The sequence below is a fragment of the Dreissena polymorpha genome, chromosome 8 (genome assembly GCF_020536995.1).
Source record: "Dreissena polymorpha isolate Duluth1 chromosome 8, UMN_Dpol_1.0, whole genome shotgun sequence".
Taxonomy (NCBI): Eukaryota; Metazoa; Mollusca; class Bivalvia; order Myida; family Dreissenidae; genus Dreissena; species Dreissena polymorpha.
Window position 1 is genome coordinate 32,286,195 of NC_068362.1, and position 24,493 is coordinate 32,310,687.

The 24,493-nt window shown below is 33.2% G+C and overlaps 1 protein-coding gene across 2 annotated transcripts; it reads right to left on the reverse strand.

The window, feature by feature from the left end:
* Positions 1–313: 313 nt before the first annotated feature.
* On the reverse strand, positions 314–9,989 carry LOC127842506 (uncharacterized). Of its 2 annotated transcripts, none has more exons than XM_052372037.1 (14): positions 9,760–9,989; positions 8,011–8,361; positions 7,359–7,646; positions 6,974–7,246; positions 6,411–6,716; positions 5,364–5,732; positions 4,727–4,852; positions 4,166–4,360; positions 3,842–3,866; positions 3,435–3,553; positions 2,883–2,942; positions 2,226–2,256; positions 1,413–1,512; positions 314–1,281 (listed from the first exon to the last, which is right to left on the reverse strand). In XM_052372037.1, exons 1-13 carry the CDS (start codon positions 9,833–9,835, stop codon positions 1,455–1,457), a joined length of 2,277 nt encoding a protein of 758 aa, XP_052227997.1. In that variant the 5' UTR covers positions 9,836–9,989; the 3' UTR covers positions 314–1,281; positions 1,413–1,454. The 2 variants fall into 2 exon arrangements, with proteins under 2 accessions (XP_052227997.1, XP_052227998.1); XM_052372038.1 differs by having other exon boundaries at positions 314–1,296.
* Between the last annotated feature and the right edge of the window lie 14,504 nt (positions 9,990–24,493).

Sequence of the window (24,493 nt, forward strand, 5' to 3'; positions counted from 1 at the left end):
TTTTACACCGTTTATTTACATTTTATAAGAGTTTTACTGGAGAATTTCGCTGGATTTATGACGTCATTTCGTCGAAAATACGTCATTTCACAGTTAAACAGTGAAAAATATCGTTATTTGTCACTGTTATTTTTCACTGTTTAAAACAGTGAAATACCAGTTTTATTTCAATGATATGTCTCTATAAACTACTGGAAAGCATAAAATAAATATATATATATATATATATATATATATATATATATATATATATATATATATATATATATATATATATATATATATATATATATATATATATACTATTGTAAACCGATGCGTGCTCTTCTTGCTTTATCTTCTGAGAAACATAAAAAAGTCATATGTGCTGTTTATCATATTCCTGAACTCCTGTCCCCACAGCTTCCACAGCCCAAGACCACACAAAATACGAACAAACAATTCAATATTGCTCACAACTTGAGCGATTCCAATAACTTAATTAGGTAGGAGTGATGGGAAACACTCCGAGTTCAAGCGCAGATAAACAACATGTCAGGTATAAGTCTACCTCTTATACTTGCGTCGAAATATTTTATTCATCAACCCTCCCCGATAAAAAAGCAACAAATAAACACCACCAAAACAAAAAACGTACACAACAAAAACAATATAAACACAGTATAAATAAAGCTTTTTGTCCAATTAAGCAACCCAGAAAACGCTCGATCATCTCCACGGCTGGCGTCACTTTCTGGCTAGCAGAACAGATGTGATTTTTTATTCTACCAGGATCTGTTTCCGTCAGAGAGAACACGGTATCTTTTTGTGTTTATGCACTGCTACTTTACCTTTCTATTAACACATTCTATGTACAATGTTAATGTAGTTAAAAATCTGCATCAGGCACAGATCGGGTTAAGGATCTGGATAAACGTATGAAGATTGTGCGGCATTGTTGATGAGGTCTTTTGTGGACGCGATGTAGACAAATGAACGAATTTCAAGCGTAGAAGAAACACAGCGAGAGATCGACCTGAAGTGCACACGTCAGCGTTACGACCATGAATTCCGCATGCGTCTCTATCAGATCTTAATGTAGTATATAAATGATTGGTACTGTTTCCATTTTCCTTTCTCGTTCTCACCATATACGTTGTAAGCATACTCAAAAGCTTTCCATGTCCTACACGTTTACCAAGACACTACCAGATCTCCATTGCGTATCTGTTTGTTCGCTACACGTTCAAAAAATCCTCGCCATCATGTAAGGACGAAGAGGACGTAGACACAGAACAATGTCTGAAAATGGTAGCACTAATGTAAAAGAGCAGAATTATGAAATTAAATTTTAAAACTTAAAGATTTCATTACCACACACGCGCGCGCTTATTCAACTTAAGCATTATTACCATTTATAGAGACATACTTACTTAAAAGAACAGACCCAAGTTGTTTTATTTGGGCCATGCATTCTATGAACGTGGTTGTATAGAAGTGTTCGCAACATCATCATATTCACTGGTTAAGAAACTGGTGGAAAAATAAAGTTATACGAATAAGATTCGCAAAGTTCGAGTGCCGCTTTTCTTTTATTAAATAGGACAATATGAACTTCCTAAAAAACAAACGTATTGAACGCTTGAATTTGTTTTCATATATGATCAATCGAAAGCGCAGAAACAGTATTCGTTTCATAAAATATTTAAGCAATGGATGAATTTACTCAAAATCACACACATATACACTAGACAAGGTATGGATAACAATTATTCAAAAATACAGTATCATTAATAGTTGAATTCCTTTTTAGTTGTTCAACTGTAATCGGTTTACTACATGAACTAACGGTTATATGACATTGCCCCAATCTAGCCCAAATAAAGTCCGAAGCGAAAACAAAATATAAATTATTGAGTCGTTAAGTGGTAACTAATATTCTGCCTTAAAACTGTTTACACTGAACTAAAAAGCATTCACTTTGCATGCAATATGCTATTCCAACCGAAGCATTGATTACACATATAAATGTTTTTACAAAAGACAAATAATTCCTGTTCGTTATCAAGCGGAAACTACAATCTGACACCGAACAAGTGACCAATCAGCACCACCACCACACTCAGACCCCCACCGCATAAACACAAGCAAATCCTGATAAGGTATAACGTATTGTTATCCTGCAACCATATGCGCTATAGCATGCACACACACTTACTTTCTATACAATTACTTAAAGATATTACCTTTCGGGTGGAGTTGGCAGGTTGTCAATCACTGAAACATAACGATACAATACAATAAATCAATTGTTTTTTTTGCAAAAATACTGAGTTGTAAATTATGAATGCCTGTCAATGTAATCATTGAATTACTTATAATATTTATCCAGTGGTCTATACGTTTCTTTTAATTAGATGACGTCGCGAAATCGTAGTAGATATGCTGTTAGAATTCAGACTCTTGGACCGCATTTAGATTCACCATGTGCCAGTTTTCTTTATATATTACCAAAAACACACAGTACTGATTCTTCCCAGATTAACGGTGTCTCATAACACTTCAGTGTTGCGAAGCACTTGAGCTTATATTCAAGACGTTAAGCTTTATCATAAAAACAATACACAATACAATAACAACTTACACTATTTGACAGTCTATCTGAAAATTAATTTCTTTATAATTTTAGGTAAATTCACAAACCAGAGATGACCTTTTCATATTTATTCATTAAAATACACATTACTTGACGCTAAAGCATAATATAGACACGCTTCTAACGCACTTGAGTATTTGACCATATAATACAAACAAAACATACAGATTGAAATTTATGTTTATGTCTAACATTGGTAGCTCAACTATAACTGTCTTCGACTAAGCAAAAACGGTAATATGCTGACCTGTTAAGTACTGTAAACATGTGTCGGAGATTACCGAATCGGTTGTCGAACTACTGCTATCTGTAAAAAGATAGGATACAAAAATGTTAAAAAATATTGGACAAAATAAAAACAAACAATCTGGTCAAAGCATACAATGGTGTTCAGTTTTTACTAATTGTAGTGTGACATGCTCATTTTCGAATGTCGAATTAATTTTTCTACAATAATCTGCTGCTGTAGTCAATATTACCATTAAACAAATCTAGCATTCTTAAAACATCTAGCATTCGACCAGTGTCACAACAATTCCTCTAAATATACAAAGAAAAACATGAATAAGGCTACGGCTAATGCTACTGCTACTGCTTCATCATGTATAACTTCTAGTACTTCAACGTGTACTACTTCTAATAGTAGTTGTAATACCACTATTTCTAATATTCTTTTATTACAACCAACGAGATGGTGTAGAACTACAACAACAACGTTCTTATACTACCTTACCTATTAGTGAGAATTAAGTTTTGGTATCAATACGGCTTCAACTCGTTTACACATAGTATAACTTACGGCAGCACTCAGTCGTGTATTCTTCTACTTCACATTCATCAACCTCTCCCAAATAGTTGTACTGCTCCTCAGACGGGTTTCTAGCGCGATTCAGGATGTAATAGGCGTCTTTATTGGCCCTGTGCATATCACAGCGCGAATTACTCAGAATATACTGTCCAGAGAGCATAAAACAATACTGGTCCTTCCAGAATGCTATGACTATGGTATTAGAATTACATGCGAAAATTTCCGAAGTTGAATTGGTGGATGGCATGTTTATGATGTTTATGCAATCGATATTAAAAGAAATAGGTATTTAACGGAAACCGCAATCAACTGAACCCATTACAAACCTTAAAAATCTAATCACGCAATACATATGTACTGTAGAGAACAAAACGACGTTAACCATGTAAATTACATACGTTTTAGTCTGCAAACATATTTCATCTGAAAATAAAACACGCGTGTATATTATGTCATTCTGGAAACAGTTGTTAGCCAGACAAAAAATCAGTTTAAAAGCATGTTAACTATCAATTGACAGCGTTTAATGTAATCGCCTATCCGGTATCAAGCTGATGCATATTCACAAGAAGTGATTAATATAACGAATTATAATAACAACACAATTGGGAAACCGAACAAATGCGTGATCTTGAATGGACTCTGCTTAATATTTTCAAAAGATACTAAACGAACTTCTTGTCAACGTCATTACATAAATAATGATAATCTTAAGAGCGCACCACGTAGATTGGTTCCACCAATAATTTGAAGAGGGACTGATTCAATATGAGCACTTCGAGCGACTTGTGGATCGATACTTGGATGCATTCTGCTCATGTCAATGCAATCGTAATGGTCTTCAAATTCAGATGCATTTCCTACCGTACTCATGGTGGCCATATTATTTCGCGCGCTCATCCGTACGTTTTCAATCTCTGCAAGCAAACATTACATCCGCTCTTAGAGTGTTGAAGCTTTTTTTTTAAATAGAAGGCTTGATACTTTAAGTTTACCACATTGACAGTGAAGCAGTGAAATACTAAGTCTAAATAGTTTTGATTACATAATTTGTTGTCAACGATTTCCCATGTTGTTTACCACGCGATAGAATTATAGATATTTAGATGTATATATGTAAGCTTTGCAAACACCAATTTATGCTTTACTATCCAACCGGTGTAAAAATCTAATACACTTTGTTTGATTTCATTTCTTTATATTGCTAAGGTTTGATAACAAAAAGAAACACTCAACTAATAGCAGTTGTTGAGGAAATGTCCGTCTTACATATTGATTCTTACCTCCCTGTGTATCAGATCTTAGTGATCTTTTCAAACACAGTCGCAGAACTGCGCCCATGATGCACATGATAAGCACCGAACCGACAATAGCCGCAACAATTATGTAAAGTTTCGTCTCTTCTGAAACTAGCACAGACATTTAAATAATAGTAACTTTTCAAAATTCATGCATTTAACAATAACACAGAAATGTATGCGTTCTTCAATATATAAACGTGCATAAATAAAACATCGGCATAACGTTGTTAGGCAATCATTCAAAAGTAACTTAAATCTCAATCTTTAAAAAATTATATGAACTCCTATATTTGTCTCGAGCAAAGCATGATACAAACAAAGACGCAGGAGAAGTTCAGAAGGAAATTCGGTGATAAAGTTTGCTTAGATATATTAGACTTGATATATTAAAATCAAATTTATTGCATGTCATTAAAAAACAACACCTTTAATTTTTATTAAATGAGTATTGAATGAAGATTAAGCATGTTCACATAGAATTAATATTTGCAATGACCTACCTATTGATTTATTATATTAATCATTCATATTTTGAAATATATTAAGGCAAGCGTCTTAATAATGCAAGTAGTACATTGCCGCTTAAAACAGACAACTAAGACAATAAAGCAATACATACACGACAATGTCTTGAACGGCACTGTTGGTTCGATGGAGTAATTGCCAGACAAGAAACTTGTCTTGAACGTCAATGTTGGTGCGATGGAGTAATTGCCAGACGAGAAACTTGCTATCAACTGAGCTTCATACTGAATGTCAGGACGCAGGTGCGTAAGCTCAAGATCCAGCTTTAGTAATGTCAAATTCAGCGTCCAATTTATATCTATTATAACTTTGTCCCAAACTATTTCTTTACTAGTCTTGTAAAGAACAAAACACGTGTTGTTTTGCACTATATTTAGCGCTCCAGCGTCGGAAAGAATCCATTGTAAGTTAACTGAGGTATCAGTTACAAGCATCGATCTTCCGTGCATAAGATTCCCAAGTTCTAAAATTTATATTATTTTTTGGTTTAAAAAGTGTGAGTACGCATATGCTATTATTATAGACGAAAGCTTATTGCAACCGAGAGGGGTCAAAGAAGAATGTGTTATATATAAGTTATAATAGTTGTATATAGCAAGTGTATTTGTAGAAGATGGGGCTCGTGACATTTCATACAATATTACAAAAATGACAAAACATGTGATAATAAGAATTATGAATGATATGAATATAGTCTGAATAAACACACATTTAATAATACCATAAAATGAATGGTCCCATAAGTGTGTACAAACATATTCTAACCCACCACATTCGACGACTGTAACGGACTAGAGGGTCTTGCCAAATGAGAGCGGGTTTAGTTAATTTTGAAAACAATAAAGAGTGATGTATTGGATTGTCGATTAACATCTAGCAATAGCGACAATAAATGGATATTCGACATAACAATTAATACATAAACCATATTGGATGAATTCAAAACTAGCAGATAACATATTTTTTACCTTCAGTAAATGGATATTATATTACACGGGATATTATAAATTGACCTTTACTACAAAAACGTTTAAAGCGCTATAAAAGATTCATTAAAAGGCTATTTATAAATCGAATAATTATAATCACCAGTTATTGTAAACTGGTCAATATGAATTCAATAATTATTAAATATATTAACCTTGTAAACTTTTTATATATAAATGAAGAATTCTGGCATTCTCGCCAATAGAGTTGGAAGATGCACAGGTATACTGGCCAGAATCTTTACTGCTAACAGCCGCAATGTCATAACGGAGGATCATTCTATCAAAGGTATGTGTTAATGTCTCATTTAGATCATCTGTTGGCTGTTTTATTAATGTAAGTGTTGGTTGAGGATTGCCATCTCCGATACATTGAAATGTTGCATTTTCAGTTTCTATCAGCGTCACTTGCATATTTTGGGGTAATGCGTTGATGTGAAATCGTGTTATTGTTGCGGGATCTACAAACATCACGGAAAGCAACCATCATAACTCCCAAATCTTTATCAGTTGATATATTAATATACATATATTTGTATGATACCAGAACGGTCAATGCAAATATTTAAGACGTAAGGTTATGATGAAGCAATAAAAGTACGAATAATGTTATCCTTTTGGAGGAACAGGTCATGCCAAATGTATTGTAGCTACCGTAACCACCAATGTCATTACTTTGCTACTTTGCTGACAAAATTAAAAATACATTTCTACTCACACTGGACTTTGAGTTGCAACATGCCCGATCCTTGGCCAATATATGTCAAATCATCTTGATCAAAACGATTCATTGCTTCACACATGTATATTGCAGCACTCTGTCTGCTAACTTGATTTATTATGAGCTGACTGCCGAGCACAACTAACTTACTCCCTACCCACCAAGATATATTTGTCTGCGTTGGGTTGCCATGTATATACTTGCATTCCTTGCTGATTGTTCTGTTCTCTATAATTGCAATGTATCCCATGTCAAAAACAGTCGGTGGATCTGAAAATGTAATTGTGTTTATCACCGAGATGTCATTAAGTGTACGTGAAGCATTTCAATATGATTGCTATAAATGCAATATATTTAATGCATAGTTTGAATTGTTTCTTACACAACACGACGATTGTCCATCGGGCTATGATCCTTAGCCCACGTATGCAAGACATAAAGGTGCCGTTATCATCCCTTGTAAATGAAACATTAAAGTGCTCATTTGTTTCACTCTTTTGGATTCGGTTAAACTGCGTTCCATTTCGCAAAGACTGTACTAAAAACTCGTTCACTGAGATTGATTGCGTTGATTTCTTAGTAATTGATTTATCGTCAGAACAATTCAGCAAAACGCTTTGGTTTTCCGTTGTATAGAAAACGTATTCCTGTCCTTTATTTTGATTAATATCTGAAAAATAATATTCAGCATAATGTGCTAGTACACTGTATTATATTGATACGTCGAATGATTCATCCGATATATTCTATTAAATAATTAAACATATATTCATATTCGAAAATCTGGAAATAAAAATGACACCGGCACCTCAGTAACAGTTGTGTGCCAACGTTCGTGTATTTGTTACACAGTGACTGCTGAGTAACATTCTTGATGTTAACAACAAAACGAATTAGGGCAAATCTTTTAAGCTAGCTTTACGAAACGTAGATAAAAAGCAATTTTATCAACAACGTCATTGATTGACGTCTTACACTAGCATATGTTATATTTAACATTTAACATTATAATAATGTTATGGAAACACACGTACCTTTTATTGATACAGTGACACTATTGCTTTGTTTTATTACTGGTCTGGAAAGAATTTCACACATCCATTCGACGTCTTCACTGATTTCCGGAGAGCTTGTTATATTACAACCTGTACGTCCACGGATTAAACATCCGCATTTCACACCATCAGGCTGAGACGGCGGTCTTATAGAACAACCGTTCTCATGATAAGATATCGTCAAGATATACTGCCAATCAGTGTCAGACTTCTTTTTTCTGTACACACCGACTGGAGCGTATGGGTCAATTGCCCAAGAGCACACCAATTCATATTTTACTCTTGGTGATGTTTCGATTAATTGCACATGTAAAGTAACGACTGATGATGCTGTCAAATAACAAGAAAGCGCGTTTTGGAATTATTATTGAATTATGATTATTAAAAATAGAAAAAAATGATAACACATATATTTCGAATAATATCATGCATACGTTTAGCATAAATACATTCAATACTTATTAAGCCTGTTAAACAATCAACGACAAAAACAATCTAATGGTGTTGAATCATACATTACATAACTATCACTGCCAGTGATAGATCATTCTAGGTACGAACAAACCTTTTCCACTCTATTGGAATACACGTGTAGATCATTTTATCGAGCATTATGACTGTTATCGGATGGATACATTTAAAACAGTGAATGTTAATATATTTAAGCACATAGCAGGTTTTACATGTGTTTATTGTTTAAATTGTTGCAATATTCCAGTTGCATTATTTCAATTTAAAGTTGCGACTGATGTGTAGAAGATAGAAATTTGTTGTAATACATAGCACTTTTGTATAGGCCCATAGTTTTTATGAACATGAAGCCATTGAATTTATAATTGATAATCGCAATTGTTTGCACTGTAAAAAAACGCATATATATTCCTCTTTTTTCCTATGTGCAAACGTTGACACATAGAAAAAAAGATTTTTTTTTTCAATCTAAATTTAAATATTGCTCGTACAACTTTTTCATAATATGTTGTCAGAATTCGTTCATAAGTTGATTATGTAAAATGCTTTGATAAGAAGTGATAGGAATATTGTGTAGGCTGTAATTAAACATACAAATGGTGTATTGTATATCCGATACAGTATGGCTGATGTTTAATTAAATAAAAAATCAGAATGTATGTGCGTGCATTCATATTATTATCATTCTCTAAAGATAGCCTTAATTATTCAAAGGTACATTTTCGTATTTAGTAACTTGAATATGTTGCTATATGTGTAAGACGCGTTGACGTCATATTTAAGTATGGTCAAGGAATCAGGTTATTAGCAAACATGGCTCTTGATGTTCTACTTTCAGCAGTCAAGTGTACCCCTTTTTAAGCTTTAACATCAGCACCATTACCCCTTTGCCACAAATACATGCGCGATACCCCATCACGAGACGGCATAATGCATTACTCGTGTTCTGTATATGTGCCTACTTGTTCGTGTGGTACCGACTGTGACGGGCAATTTACTCGTCACTAGCAAAAACAATCAAAGTAGGTGTTAATTGGGGCATACAAGTTTTTTTCTTGATTAAAATTTGTATTATACCAGATTGCGCTAGTTTATGGAAAAACACTCTTATATTTGTACAAAAAAACTGACCCATTATATTAACCTATGGTACCTTCTGTTAAATAATAACGATTGATTCGGTATGTGATTCAGTACTCGTTCCGTCTCTGCTGCATTGAGGTAAAAAGAGAGATGCAAGTTTAAAATAGTACTTACCTGAAATGCAAACTACAAAGCACACAGAGCATAACACTATTTCTTTAAACCATAGCATCTTCTTAGATGTGTCCATATTTCTATAAAACTTTCAAACCAGTAGTTACACGAATCATACGATCACAACGACGCTACACATATGTTGCACACTAAAAAGAAACGATACGCATTTCATGCTGAGTCGCGTCAAATGTTTAAACATTTAAATACTGATTGTGGTAAAATGTGAAACAATGATATGTTACAGGACATAACTCCACGTTTCTACCGAAGACTTCACATTAGAAAAGTGAAACTAAAACTTAAATCAATTTACTACGGAAAAAAAATAAACACAATGACTTTAAAGCAGCACTGTTTTAATCAAATAAAAACATATAAGCTAACTTGTATAACAAAGGCAAAAAAATAATATAAATTGCGAACCTTACTTTCACTACTTACTGCAATCAAATGAAACAGAATTAGTTTGTAAACTAAAGATACCAAAAATAATGAAACTTTAGTTACATCGCTGAACAAGGAATTCGATTTTTACATATGACAGCGCTTTTTTGAAGGCTTATGAACCTTTTCCAATGCATCACAAGTCAAACACCACAACATTTCAAAAGTATGTGCTTAAACCGAGTGTTTGTTTTGATTGTAGTTGGATGCTAGAAAATAAGTTAACAGTAGATCCATTCTCCGTAGTATTTTTAATCTTCATACTAATATATGTCTGACCAGTTGTTCCAAATGTGCAAATTACGTACGTAAATATTTGGAAGACTTTCTTTACTTTTAAAATTCATGATTATAATAAATAAAAAGTAATTTGTTACTTAAACTATTTGTTTCTTAAATCCATATCCGTTGTGATATATATGCAGTTTACGGTAGTTCGTTATTTTGTATAAATATACCGCTTAAATTTAACAAACCTTTCCCCAATTCTGGGTTGATTTGAGTAGACATAACCCTGTAACCATTATAAAACTTACATTCCATTCAAACGAGCAAAACAATGTTAGTACGACAAATAAAGCAGTTGATTTCGCATGGAAGTGTTTATGTATATGCATAAATGTATCATCATTCCAATTTATCAATATATTGTAATTTCTTTCAAATAATAAAGATTGATACGGCAAGATACATTTCGATAAATCAAGGGTCGTTCTTATCAAACTTGGTCAATATTTCAAGCCAACATCGATGCAAGACAGGATTATGCGGACCAGGTGAAATTCGATTTTTTTTTAATTAAAGTGCCACATTTCAGATTCTTCAGGCGAACGAACAAGTTATCGAACTACAATTGAAAACTGTTTTATACACCGTAATTTAAAATTATTCTTGATCTCAAATTTTTTCTCTTGAATTAAATAAATTTTAAATCGCCAAGTTAATTCAATTTTGTCAATATTTAAAATAAAAACTCTGCCCAACAACGCTTAGTAAGCTAGATAGTGGTAGTAGCAGTAGAAGTAGTGGTTGTTGTTGTTGATGTAGTAGTAGTAGCAGCAGTAGTAGTTGTAGCTGTAGCAGTTGTAGTAGTAGTAATAGTAGTAGTAGCAGAAAAAGAAGTATTAGTATTAGTAGTAGTAGTAGTAGTATTAGTAGTTGTAGTAGTAGTAGTAGAAGTAGTAGTAGTAGCAGCAGTAGTAGTAGTAGTAGTAGTAGTAGTAGTAGTAGTAGTAGTAGTAGTAGTAGTAGTAGTAGTAGTAGTAGTAGTAGTAGTAGTAGTAGTAGTAGTAGTAGTAGTAGTAGAAGTAGTAGTAGTAGTAGTAGTAGTAGTAGTAGTAATAGTAGTAGTAGTAGTAGTAGTAGTAGTAGTAGCAGCAGCAGCAGCAGTAGTAGTAGTAGTAGTAGTAGTAGTAGTAGTAGTAGTAGTAGTAGAAGTAGTAGTAGGTGGAGGAGTAGGAGGAGGAGGAGGAGGAGGAGGAGGAGGTGGAGGTGAAGGAGGAGGACATTGAGGAGTTGGAAGAGGAATAGTAGTGTAAGTAGTTTTTGTAGTAGAAGTGGTAGTAGTAGTAGTAGTAGTTCTTATAATAGTAGTGCACTGAATATTCTATTAGAATGACGATTAAACGCTGCATTGCGGATCACATACGGTGCTCTCTCTGCATGGGTATTGCATTGTTACCATCTGAAACCAATTTGTTCCTCCATTCCTCTTGCTTGCTGAACATTTTTCTATGATTTCACATAATTTAAAACAACTTAAAGCCATTACCCATATGTTGAACTTAAACCTAGTAATATCATTGAAATAATAACTATTGCGTCGATTCAATAGCATACATAAATGATTTCCTTTAGAATATTTATAAATGTTATGCTTGCTATCGCCGAATTAAATTTACGCGATATTGTTATCGTTGTTGAAAACTATTCGTTGAGATAAACATGCTTGCTCAGGTAAAATGTTTAACTCCAGTTTTTTTATTGTTGGTTATGTTCTTTTTGTACAATTGTGTTTACGGGTTGTCTCGATTTCGAGCACGCTCTACGTTTTTGAAAGAATTTATTTTTTCAGTTAAAGTCTTTTCTTTAGCATCTTAATATATGCACCAGAAACAAGTAGTGTCACCATTATGATCAACGAAAATAACCACTGTATATTTAAGATTGTCAATTAGATCTAGGATAGGAAAGGACATGCTTAAATGTCGAGTGTGCAGGACATATAGTACTGCTATTATGTGGATCTTTGTTCAGGTATACATTAAAATCAAATTTAACTTGTATGAGTATAAACCACGTAATACAATAATCATATAATTGCTGGCCATTGTTCATGTATTTTCCTCGGGTGCGTCTATCCGGTTTCGTACATAGATTGTGACTTTGACCGGAAAACACTCAGTTGGACTCTATCTGCCACAGTAATGCTGAGAAGAAAACCGTACTAAGGCAAATTGTATTGAATAATATTATCTACAGCATAACAATTTAGGATATTTTATTTAAAGAGCGTTCCCTAGTCTTTGTTTATATATGATTTTGAATGACAACGTAGTTTTGTGTAGCTGCCAGGCGTTTTTCTTTATATGTGTGATTGTGCAATAGTTATGAAATTAACATATGTGTGACTGATTGACATGCAATAACTTTCAAATACTAGTTACATACGTTGCAATTTGGCTTATTTTATCATTGTATCGATGTTATAAAAATATTTACTTTAAATTGCCATTTTAATTTTATGTTTTCAATCAGAAGTACTATGAACGCAAAAAGACAATTTTTTGCAAGGTATGTAAGTCCACGACTGAGTTGTGTAATGCAGCGAACACATTTACCTGATTCTTCTGACTTGGATTAAAATAATGTCTGTTTGTGTTATTGTATTATCTATTATTATAATTGTCCTTCTCGTCAACTCGACACTTAAATTCACGTGGGTCACTGTCAAGAGTAAAACAATGAAAAGTTGACCAATATGTATAACTGTGACCGCAGAAACATTCGTCTTAAATAATAATTCTTTTTTTTTCCAGAAAAATCTGTTGAAGTTGGTTATCGGTATGCGCTGACTAAAATGTTCTTATAACATGTATGACGATGAAATCTGGTGTGTATTTTACACATTCATATTTTCAATATTTTATTCGGTTTAATAAAAATAAATCTTCAGAATGTTTTATTGGTTAATACAACATCGCCTCTCTCTTCTAAGAGTGCTGTTAACCAGGCCTGTTGGTATCGATTGAAACCAGTCGCATCGGGGTGCAAAATTTATTAACGCCGGAAACCGCCTAAGAGATACATCATAATATAGTTTGATTAAAATATTGCCACATTCAGGAACACAATTCATGAATATGTCAGGTTCAAAAAGTATTGGGGCAATTTCAAATCTAAAACATTGGTGTTTTTTAATCAAATATACAAACATCAAAGATTTATTATAATATTGAGATACAATAAGAAGAAGGTTTTAATCAAAAAACAAATATAAAGGAGCTTACCAAAGTTTAAATATGACAGTGCGTTTTATTTCATACAAAAACAACAGTTTTGGATGCATAGTATATATTCTGTTCACACTTACGCATATTATTATTTATCGAGCAAACACCAAGTGTTCTGTTGTGGTTCTGTGGTTGGGTTTCGGCTTGAGATGGGTTCGTGCGATAATTATATGCAGCGAGAACTTATACTGCAAACCGAATTTCGCTCTTTTTTATGTTAATTACATGTGAAATTAAAAAAAACAGTTTAATAGAACACTTATTTTTGGAAATTAAAATCTGACAACGTTAATTTGTTAATTAACGGAAATAAGACTAATATAACAATTATTATAACCGATGGAAGTTTTCGAAAGGTGTATAATATAGACAGCAGAACTCGGCGGTCAATCAAGACACGTAACCAATAATCTTTGCACTTCTGTTATGTATTGAAGACAAAAATGACTTCAGTGTTAATTTGAAGGCCGATTGTATTCTGTAAAGACATTTGTTGTTTGCGTTAATCTAAAACACTCGTTCTTAAATGATGTAAAATGTTTCATTCATTAAATATTGGCGATTAAATCGTGTTTTTATATATCAAAGAATGCGTACATTAATAAACATTTGTCTTCAAATCAAGCATCGTGTTATCTAGTATAAAACAGATGTTTTATAGTAGAATTCAATGTTTAGAAACATAACACTCAGATCTTTAATTAAATATGATGATGATATTGATATTGATGACGACAATTCTTTTCAAAAAGCATACATACATAAATGGCGTTATTTTTTATGTTAATAACATCCTACATGTTAACATAAATTAATAACATATAACGGATTTCCTTCAAAATAGGGTGCAATACATATTTATTAATCGCATTTAAATGCGGGTACGTGTTTGGACTTCCAATCAACACAAGCATCAAGAACTGCGTCCATTCGACTGTCTAAATAGAAATAATCGACAAACACTTGAACATTCATAATGACTATTTAACGATGTCGATTGCGTATCTTCATATTTGTCTTATTACAATTCAAATGTCGGAATTCGTTTACTCAAATTAAGCAGAAATCGCCAACTGATATGTGTTTTATAACACACGAAACCTGTTCATGGATCTAAGATGTTACAATGACTTTGTTCAGAGTTCTAAAATGTTACCAATATTAATAAAAATAATATAATTTTATATTTGGCAATACCAAATTATAGCAGGTTTTCAAGTATGCTAATGGACGATTTCAAGTGATCATCAATATCATAAGGTTGCTGAACATCACGTCAGTAATATTTTATATGTTCAGTATAAATGAATGTATCATGTTTTCCCATTTTATAAAAGAGAGATAATTTCATTAAGCTGAATGCCGCTTTGTAAAACAAATAAGAGTTATCTCAATGTTTTTCAAAAGCGTTTAATACATATAAGCAAATTATCTCACCATATGTCATAAATATACTATTTCATTCATATCGCTCTAAATCATGTGCAGATGTTTCTTCACAATTAAGTTTAACAGTATTTATTTAAAATAGAAATTGAATCATGACATGTCAATAAATGTACAATGAATAGTTCATACTTCATTAGAAAACAAGAGAACACGTTTAATATTCAACAAATTATCATCAATATTATACATAGAAACGTATATTAAAGTACATTATATTTTGTGATGGACTTCCCTGAATGTAAACCATGGTAGGTTTTGGCTCTGAGATCATGGGATTACATTGTTCTTTATATGAGGTCTTTGTAGTATGGCCTATAATGAACACTAGAGATAGAAACGTCGAACGATCATGACGAATGTTGAGCAAGGTAATTGGCTTCGGTGCCTATTTTACAGGATTGACGATGGTAACCCATGGTTAATAGTAGAATAGATTTTATGAAAATTGAAAAATCGTTTATTATCTGTCAATGAGTTTGAATAGGATATAAGTATAAGAAAATTTTTGTTTGCTTGAAGGTGTGCGGAAGGTTAATTGTAAAACACGTCCACATGCAACAGTTATTCAATTATTATCATAATACAAAGAATAACTAATACATCAAGAATAACTCAGAAAGAACAACTCATAAGCAATACATATGAGTCTAGCTCTGGGCAAATCGGGCTTTATGCATGCGTGTAAAGTATCGTCCCATAGTAGCCTGTGTAGTCCACACAGGAATTTTTGTTTAAAGAAAGTATATTCTAAACGGAAATCCTTTTTAAGTGTCGTCCTTGATGAGCATGTGCGGACTTAACCAACTAATCTGGTATGACACTTCATACGCAGTTGAATTAAACGCCGTAGTCCCATAGCGCGGCTCATTTATACTACTTGAGGCATCAACTTGAAACTTAAGATATTGGTAAAATAGGTCAATAATGATCTAGACGCGCGTAATTCTGATCGAAGAAGTTTAAACATCTAAAGTTAGATAAATGCCGATAAATTATGATTTTTTCCTTAACGGTTTTTCAATTTCTCTGTTTTCTTCTGGTATAAAAGCAAGATATCCATTGCATATTTTCAAGTTTGTGGATATTTCTTGTATCTTTTGGGTCTCTGAAAAAATATCGCTAATATCATTTAAGACGGCGCCCTTCTGTCCTTTTGGTTGGTTGATCATCATCATCATCATCATCATCATCGTCTTCATCATCTTCATCTTCATCATAGTCTTCATCATCATCTTCATCATCGTATTCATCCTCCTCCTCCTCCTCCTCCTCCTCCTCATCATCATCATCATTAGCATCATCATCATCATCATCATCATCATCATCATCATCATCATCTTCATCATCATCATCATCTTCTTCATCTTTATCTTCATCTTCATCATCATCAACATCATCATCATCATCATCATCGTCATCATCATCATCATCTTCATCTTCATCTTCATCATCATCTTCATCATCATCTTCATCATCATCATCATCATCATCATCATCATCATCGTATCATCATCATCATAATAATAATAATCATCATCATCATCATCATAAACATCATCAGCATCATCAGCAGCATCATCATCATCATCATCATCTTCTTCTTCTTCTTCATCATCATATTCATCTTCATCATCATTATTTTCATCATCTTCATCTTCATCATCATCTTCATCATCTTCTTCATCATTTCCATCATCATTTTTATCATCATCTTCTTCATCATCATCATTATCATCATCTTCATCATCATCTTCATCATCATCTTCATCTTCATCATCATCTTCATCAGCATAATAATGATAATAATAATAACACTCATGAAAATGAAACAGATTGTCGTTGAACTGCAGAGCGGATGTATCAACTCAGTGGCCGACAATTCACTTACAAGTTGTTATATAAAATCTGCGATGTATACACTACATGAGGAGGTTTTTGTTCTTTCACTACAAAATGAAGTGATTGTGAATATTTTAGCATGTTAAGTTTGATAGATAAACAACACCAACAACTCTTACATGTGTACGAATCGTATTGTTGCTTTAAGTAAATACTGTGATTTTTAACAATACATTTTAAAACTGCAACTTTTATATCGATTTTCAAGTGCGAAACTGGTGTATCTTCTTAAAATGTATTTGTAAGATACCATTGTTTCATGCTCAACATTTGGTAAATACATATAAATAAAATAGCTTTAAAACACACTTTCAATAAGTAACCCATATAGTATTTGTCCATGTTTGTGAAAATAGTTTAAGACAACAATCATAATCTTAAAGGGGCCTTTTCACAGATTTTGGCATATTTTGAAGTTCGTCATTAAATGGTTTATGTTGATAAATGTAAACATTGGATCTTAAAAGCTCCAGTAAAAAGTCAAAAATAAAATTAAAACAAGGTAAAAAAGAAGCCGGTACCAGGGCTCGAACCAGTGACCCCCGGAGTCCTGGAGTTAGTCTGAAGTAAAAACGCATAAGCCCTCTCGGCTATTCCGCCGAGTATACACAAAATAAGTGTTTTATACGTTATATAAGCAATCTTCGTGGTTTCGATAATTTAAACGACAACAACAGAACTCTCCAAATTATTCAATCGTTTCGCGTTGCAACGCTTTATAATTTTTAGGTTTTCAAATCGTCAAAAGATACATATTATGGCTATATTGGACTATGGTAAATGTTCAGAAATACTTTTTCCTCACAAATATCATAACTAAAACGAAAATTTGCGAATCTGAAACAACTTTTTTCAATTTTGACAATTTACCAAACCGTGAAAAGATCCCTTTAAATGGTAATTCACTTTTGTAACGCAGTTTACCTTATGACAATATTTACTAAAGAAAATAGTAACATTTTAGACAAGACATCTATGATAGTTGACTTTAATAGTTGTGTATAACCATAATGATAATGCATGTATTAAATATCGCGTTGTTGGTGAAAATTATCTTACTAATTATAGCGGCGTTTATGAAACGCATTGCTTACTCAATATGATTAAAAGGAATATTACGAAATCTGTCTTCTCTGAATTCTCGCAAGAAGGTCGCTTATATACAATATTCCAGATCTCGTTTAATAAAGTATGGTATGAAATACAACGCGAGTCCGATCCTATTTTACAAACTACTTTTCACAGAAAGTCGTGTTTTAAGGTTGATACATGTATCTGAATATTTGTTGTAAAAAAATACAAAAAAATGACCTAAATGAATTCGGTTAAATGTATTTATGCTTTACATATTGAATGCACTCTGATAGCTGGTTCATGTATATTATGTTGAGAACACAACATTTTGATCAACAATGTTTGAAGCGAAAACACTGGTTGCCGTAGTCCCTTTAAGCAGATCAATCCGCAAGCGCATGAAAAAAAAGCTCTACAATCGCTAAAAACATCGCGTGGAGTGTCAGATGATATGCTTCATTGCGGGCGTGTTAATCGCAATGTGACAGTGTGTTACACATTTATTTAAAAAAACAACGTTATACTTGCCGGAGAATAATTATTAAGTAAATTATTTGAAAGAACTTGTGACCTAAATATTGATATATTTGAAAGTGTGTATTACTACTGACGTGAACTGCAATTAAACTGTTTTTTGCAAACTAGAACAAACAGGTAAAATATATATCAATTATCTTTTTAATGTAAGATAAACTTTATAAAATAAAACAGTAGTAATAGTAGTAGTAACAGGACTAGTAGAAAAAATAGAAGTAACAGCAGAATAATCGTATTTGTTGTATTTACACTAGTCCGGCAGAAAAGGGGCCATTGTTCCACTAAACACAACATTTGGGTGTATAGTAAATATTAAAGTGTTTTTGTTTGAGGACATGCTACTGATGAAGAATCAAAATGATGCCGGGCTGGTATATTTGGGGGTTTCGAGAAATTAAAGATGGCGTCCAATATAGCGGCCTTTTTCGGTCTGATTTGTTAAAACAAATATAAATGCATTATTTTATGTATTATAATGGTATTTGGATATATTTAAATTTGTTAGATATCAATATTAAATAGAAACATGTGTAATATAAACAAAAAAAACAGATGGCGTCGAAAATGGCTTCCATAATCGATTTGGCTGCTCAAAAAATTCTCTTAAAACAAGGATCATACCCAAATTTTCTCGCAAAAATAATAAATATGAAAAAAATCAGACAATTAAGTAGCCATTTAGGTTTTACTAAGTGTTTGATTTTATGAATTCCTAAAATACTTAATCAAAATATAGTATAACAAGAACATAGCGACCTAATCATGACCATTGGCGAAAGTTATATTATCTTTGTGTACAGTAACAGCAACTTTGTCAAAGGTATGATTTGTATTATGAAGAAACACCGATGTCATAAATGCCATCAAACACATTATATATAAATTGAAATACCATAAAGCGTAAAATTCCACAGTTGTTCAACAAGGTATAAGGTCACATTTTTCAAACATCATAGTATAATGTAGTATGTATACTAGATAAGCTCATGTTGTGAGTTGTTTTCTATCATAGAGTGATGTTCTAAAGTAAATATTAGCTCAGTCCTATGTCTGTCTTTCGTAACAATAATTAATTAACGCAATATAACATTATTTTCCATCTTCCCTTCTTTATAAACAACGTTAGGTACCTCATGGACATGTTTTGTCTAATCATTGTTAAATTGTATTATTTCAACCTGAATCTTTTGACCAGCGCAAGCAAAAGTTCATGGTAGTCGCTCTTTTTACATGAGCAACATTGGCTATCGCTTATACACCCTCATTTTAGTACATTAAGTAAATTGAGTGGAGCTTAAGCAACATTTTAAGGTACGGTAATTGGTAAAAAGGTTTAAATCACATGGATTCAGATCTAGGGGACCTGCATCCAAACTATCCAACAACTTTATTGCATCCAATTAGCTGTTCTTTGTTCTCAGTGACACCTAGTATAATATTATGTGGTGGTACAGACATGTCACACGTTAGATTGACACCCTTGAGACATTCGATTGTCTAACTGACCTCGCCACACTCTTGGTGCTGAACTCCATGTATCGACCAAACACTACTTAGAATTCGAATTTGTTCAGATTGTGTCTTATATAAGACTTAAAGTTGCCAATAAAATAATGTGATTTTTCGTCTAAGGGCCAGTTAATTACGCACAGGACAGCAAATTTATCTATCTATAAACATGTCATATGGCTTTCAATGTACGGCTCACACACTTCTCCTTTTAATTGTTTTTTTTCTATTCTGTATTCCACTGTAGGTTCTGGAGCCGATACATTGTTTGGTATATGGTATACGGTTATTTCCTAGAATTAGCTTGTAAGCAAATCACGCTTAAATAAATCAGATTGATGTCAAACACTTTGGTTTCTTCACGCATAATGTGCTTTAAAGACACAATCTGGGTTTCAATTGTTTAAGATATTGACCCATAAATATGTTTGCAGCCATGAGTTTGCAAATTCCATGATTTGGGTTTTACCAAAACCTTGGTCAACATTAGTTCACTAGACTAGGTGGATGCTTGCTTGGATCCAACAGATGAATACATTTTGTTAACTGTCTGAGAATACTTGCTTTATCCTAAGCATCTGCATTAATCCTCGCCCATTTTTCTCTTTTGTGTTGTTCATCAGTGTCTACTAAATTGGCACTGCTAATTTCTCTCAGATCTTCTACCGTCTTGTTGCAAAAATATGCATGCTCAATACCTTGAGATATTCAGGTCGAAGTGATGAACCTATAATTGCCTTCTTCTCATGGCTATCTCTTATAAAAGTTGTTCCTATTATCATGTCGCTCCGTATTGCATTCCATATCCCCGAAACATGTCTCATGACATTCTCATCCTTTAAAGCCGCCCGAGTTGAAGTTGGTGTATTTTCCCATTTTTGTTATGTGTCGCAAAAAGTGATTATGTGTTTGTATTCGATGTGCAAAAAAATTGGTCAAAATCGGTCAAGACATGTCAAAATTCAGTACAACGATTGGGCTTTTCATTTTCTGTGCATGCACAGAAATAATCTAAATTTAAACCCGCGCGGGTCACTTGTAAAACCACGTGACCATTGCATCATTGTTTACAACGCCATTTGCATGAATGATGAATAATCATGTCATTACCCGTTTACAATGGGACAAGCAAACAGACAGGACAAAGCAGCGTAAACAGTATCCAGATTAAGTTTGCAAATCCAGATTATTTGCAAACTTATTTTTTTTATCTATTGAACAATTGTTATGAAATTTTGCATATTTGTAGGGGACAATGAGTACATACATATATTTGAAAAAAAAAGAGTTAAAATGTTTTTGGAAAAAAGAGTTATTTGATGATAAAGTTGCCATCCCCCGTGGAATTTCAACGGGGTTTTGGCTCCCCCGTTAAGAATTGCTATTCTCCCACGGGTGATTTTTCCAGACGGGAGAATTTTACATATATTTAAAAATTTTTTTTTAAATATAATGTTTTGCTTTCTGTTCCAATGTTTACAAATACACATGCTCAAGTCATAATTGTAAGAAATATGTACTTAAATAAGAAAATAAAGTGTTTGTAGATTTTCTTCCCCCGTGGATTTTTACGGGGGCCCCCGCCAAACTCCCATTTCCATTAAACTCCCGTGGGAGGTTAGAAGGGTCCCCCGTGGGAGGTTTGACGGGGGACCCAGTCAAACTCCCATTTTCAATGAACCCCAATGGGGGTTTGACGGGGCCTCCCGCCCATTTACAAAGAACCTCCCGTGGGAGTTTGACAGGGGGTGAATCAGACTTCAATAAACATTTAATACCCATTGCAATATATTCCATTGTATAAAGACACCAAACTTAATTAAATAATTTATGTTTTCTTTTTAAGGTGTCAAAATAAATTTATAATGATTGAATTTTCTAAAATAAGTACCAAAATGTATGTTAAATAAAATGTCTTTTTGGTAAGAGATTAGACCAACATATCGATATTTCTGTAAAGATGAATTTAAAACGTTCAATAATTTTGAAAGTGACTTGTCTCGAAAATATATTACATTTACCTTTTGATAATCCAAACGTTGCTTTTATCCATTACGGTGATGATAAATACAATTGCGAAAGACAATATCATTGGAAACATACTTATTGTCATTCGGACTTGTATTTCTTTTGATGTTTATTCCCGTGTAAAAGTTTTGGAAGTTGTTTGCTCGAAACTGCTTGGAACCATGTTCGGTGCAATGTCGTACCTTAGTGTACCGGTTTCATTCCACAAGTTTTTACACAAAATGCCTGAATATGGCAGTGTGTTAGGTTCATTGTTTTGTTACTGTAGTTGTTTGTTTTTTATCATTAACAACACCGTGCACTGGTGGCGTTATTATCAGAGAAATGAGGGAGTCTTCTTGCAACATACTGTACTGGCTACAGTACATTACAACATAACCAATACAAGCAGTTTCAATTATGGGACACAACATCACTTCTCCAATAGAATCGATGATGTTGAAATACATTTGAGTTATATTTGTAGTTTCAGTTATTTACTGGGGTGGGGTTTCTAATGAGGATACATTGTATGATATCCCAGACGTTAGTGCCTGTGCTTTTGTTTCTCTAAACAAACAAACATTTTACCTCAAGGACTTTGATCACTTTTAATTATTGTGTATAAAATACAAAATAACACACAAACTGAAACATATTTGATATAACCTTATCAGCAGCATGATTTCCTTTCTAAATGTAACAAAAACTTAATTTCAATCATGAACTTGATATTTCAAGAAAACAGGAAACCAAGAAAAAATGTGAAACCAACAAATGCGTAGAATTGTGAATTATGCAAGCCAGAGTTCTCGAGTTACGATTGTTGTGCGCTGCACTTCTATACACCACAACCTATCTTTGTTCGAAGTTTGATGCCATTAGGCCTTAATGTAATTACGTTATGACCCGGACAATAAAAAAGCAAGATAAATATAGTAATTCAGCGGCTATAGCTATAATTCTTTACACAAAACTTCTCATCAATAAGATATATCCATATATGAAGTTTCATGTGAATAGGTGTTATAGTTAACGAGTTATAGTCCCGACAAAGACTGGAAGCTGCCTGACCCCAGGCATGACATAGGTAACTCCTAAATATGCCCTTTATAAGACGGACGTATATAAAAGACAAATGGAAAGGATGAAAAAAAGCAGTAATTAGTTTTATCAGAGACAAATAACAGAGATAGGCAGCTCGCCAAATATCGGCAAACTCTCGCATGTCAAATGGTTTTGGCGAGACAAGTCTAAGCGCGCAACTGTTTGTTGGTTGCAACGGTAGATAACATTCTTATCAACATTTCTAAAACACGCTTTTGCATTCCATTTTTTTATATGAAACAAAGATACTGTCATGTATTATTAAAATGATAATGTATGTAGTATTATCACTTAATTGTAATGTGTCAATTAAAACAAGAGATTGCCAAGCAATATGGTCCCCTACAGGTGAAACTCCACCATTTTCAAGTTTTATTTGTTGCCATAGCAACCACAATTCTTAAGGTAGGAACAAAATGAAATGACGTGCATAATCTCCCTATTGCCATCTATCCATGTTTCAAGTTTCATGTAAAAATATACAAAACTTTCAAAGTTATCGCATGATCCAAAAAAGTGTGATGGACTGACAGACTGACTGACGGACAGAGCGCAAACCAAAAGTCCCCTCCGGTTTCACTGGTAGGGGACAAGTCATCACATGCCGCATTGTTTTATTAAGCGATTTTATCCGGCTACAGTTTGAAAAGAAAAGATTTCCGGTATATAAAGTTGGCCTTTGTAATAAGATAAAGGAGCGATCAGAATCTTACAACAAACAACTAATTATAGGTTGTTGTAATTAGATTTTTGCTTTGTTTTTCATTTTTATTGCAGTGTTAAAATTTGATCAATCTGAATGCCATTAACCTGTAGTATAATTTGAATACAGCTCTGAATTTTTTTTCTTATGGAGAGAATCTATTATCGGTCTGTATATGATCTGTATATAATCGGCTGTATATGGTCTTTGTTCTCTTTAATTACCGCTAAATTCAATGCACAATTTTAACAATTATAAATAACATTACCATCTAGAAATCTTCAGACCCGTATACTGTGCCATTCTCCGATATTTAGCATATCGATCAAGTTATTTAGTCACATTTCTGTGTTTATTTACTATGTCTTCGACGGATTTTGTGTCATAGGATGACGAGGATTTAAATCTGGATTTACTTCTAGGTATACCGATGATGATGAGCACTGTGATAGTGAATTTGTTCAGCACATTAATCAGTCAGTTGTGTATG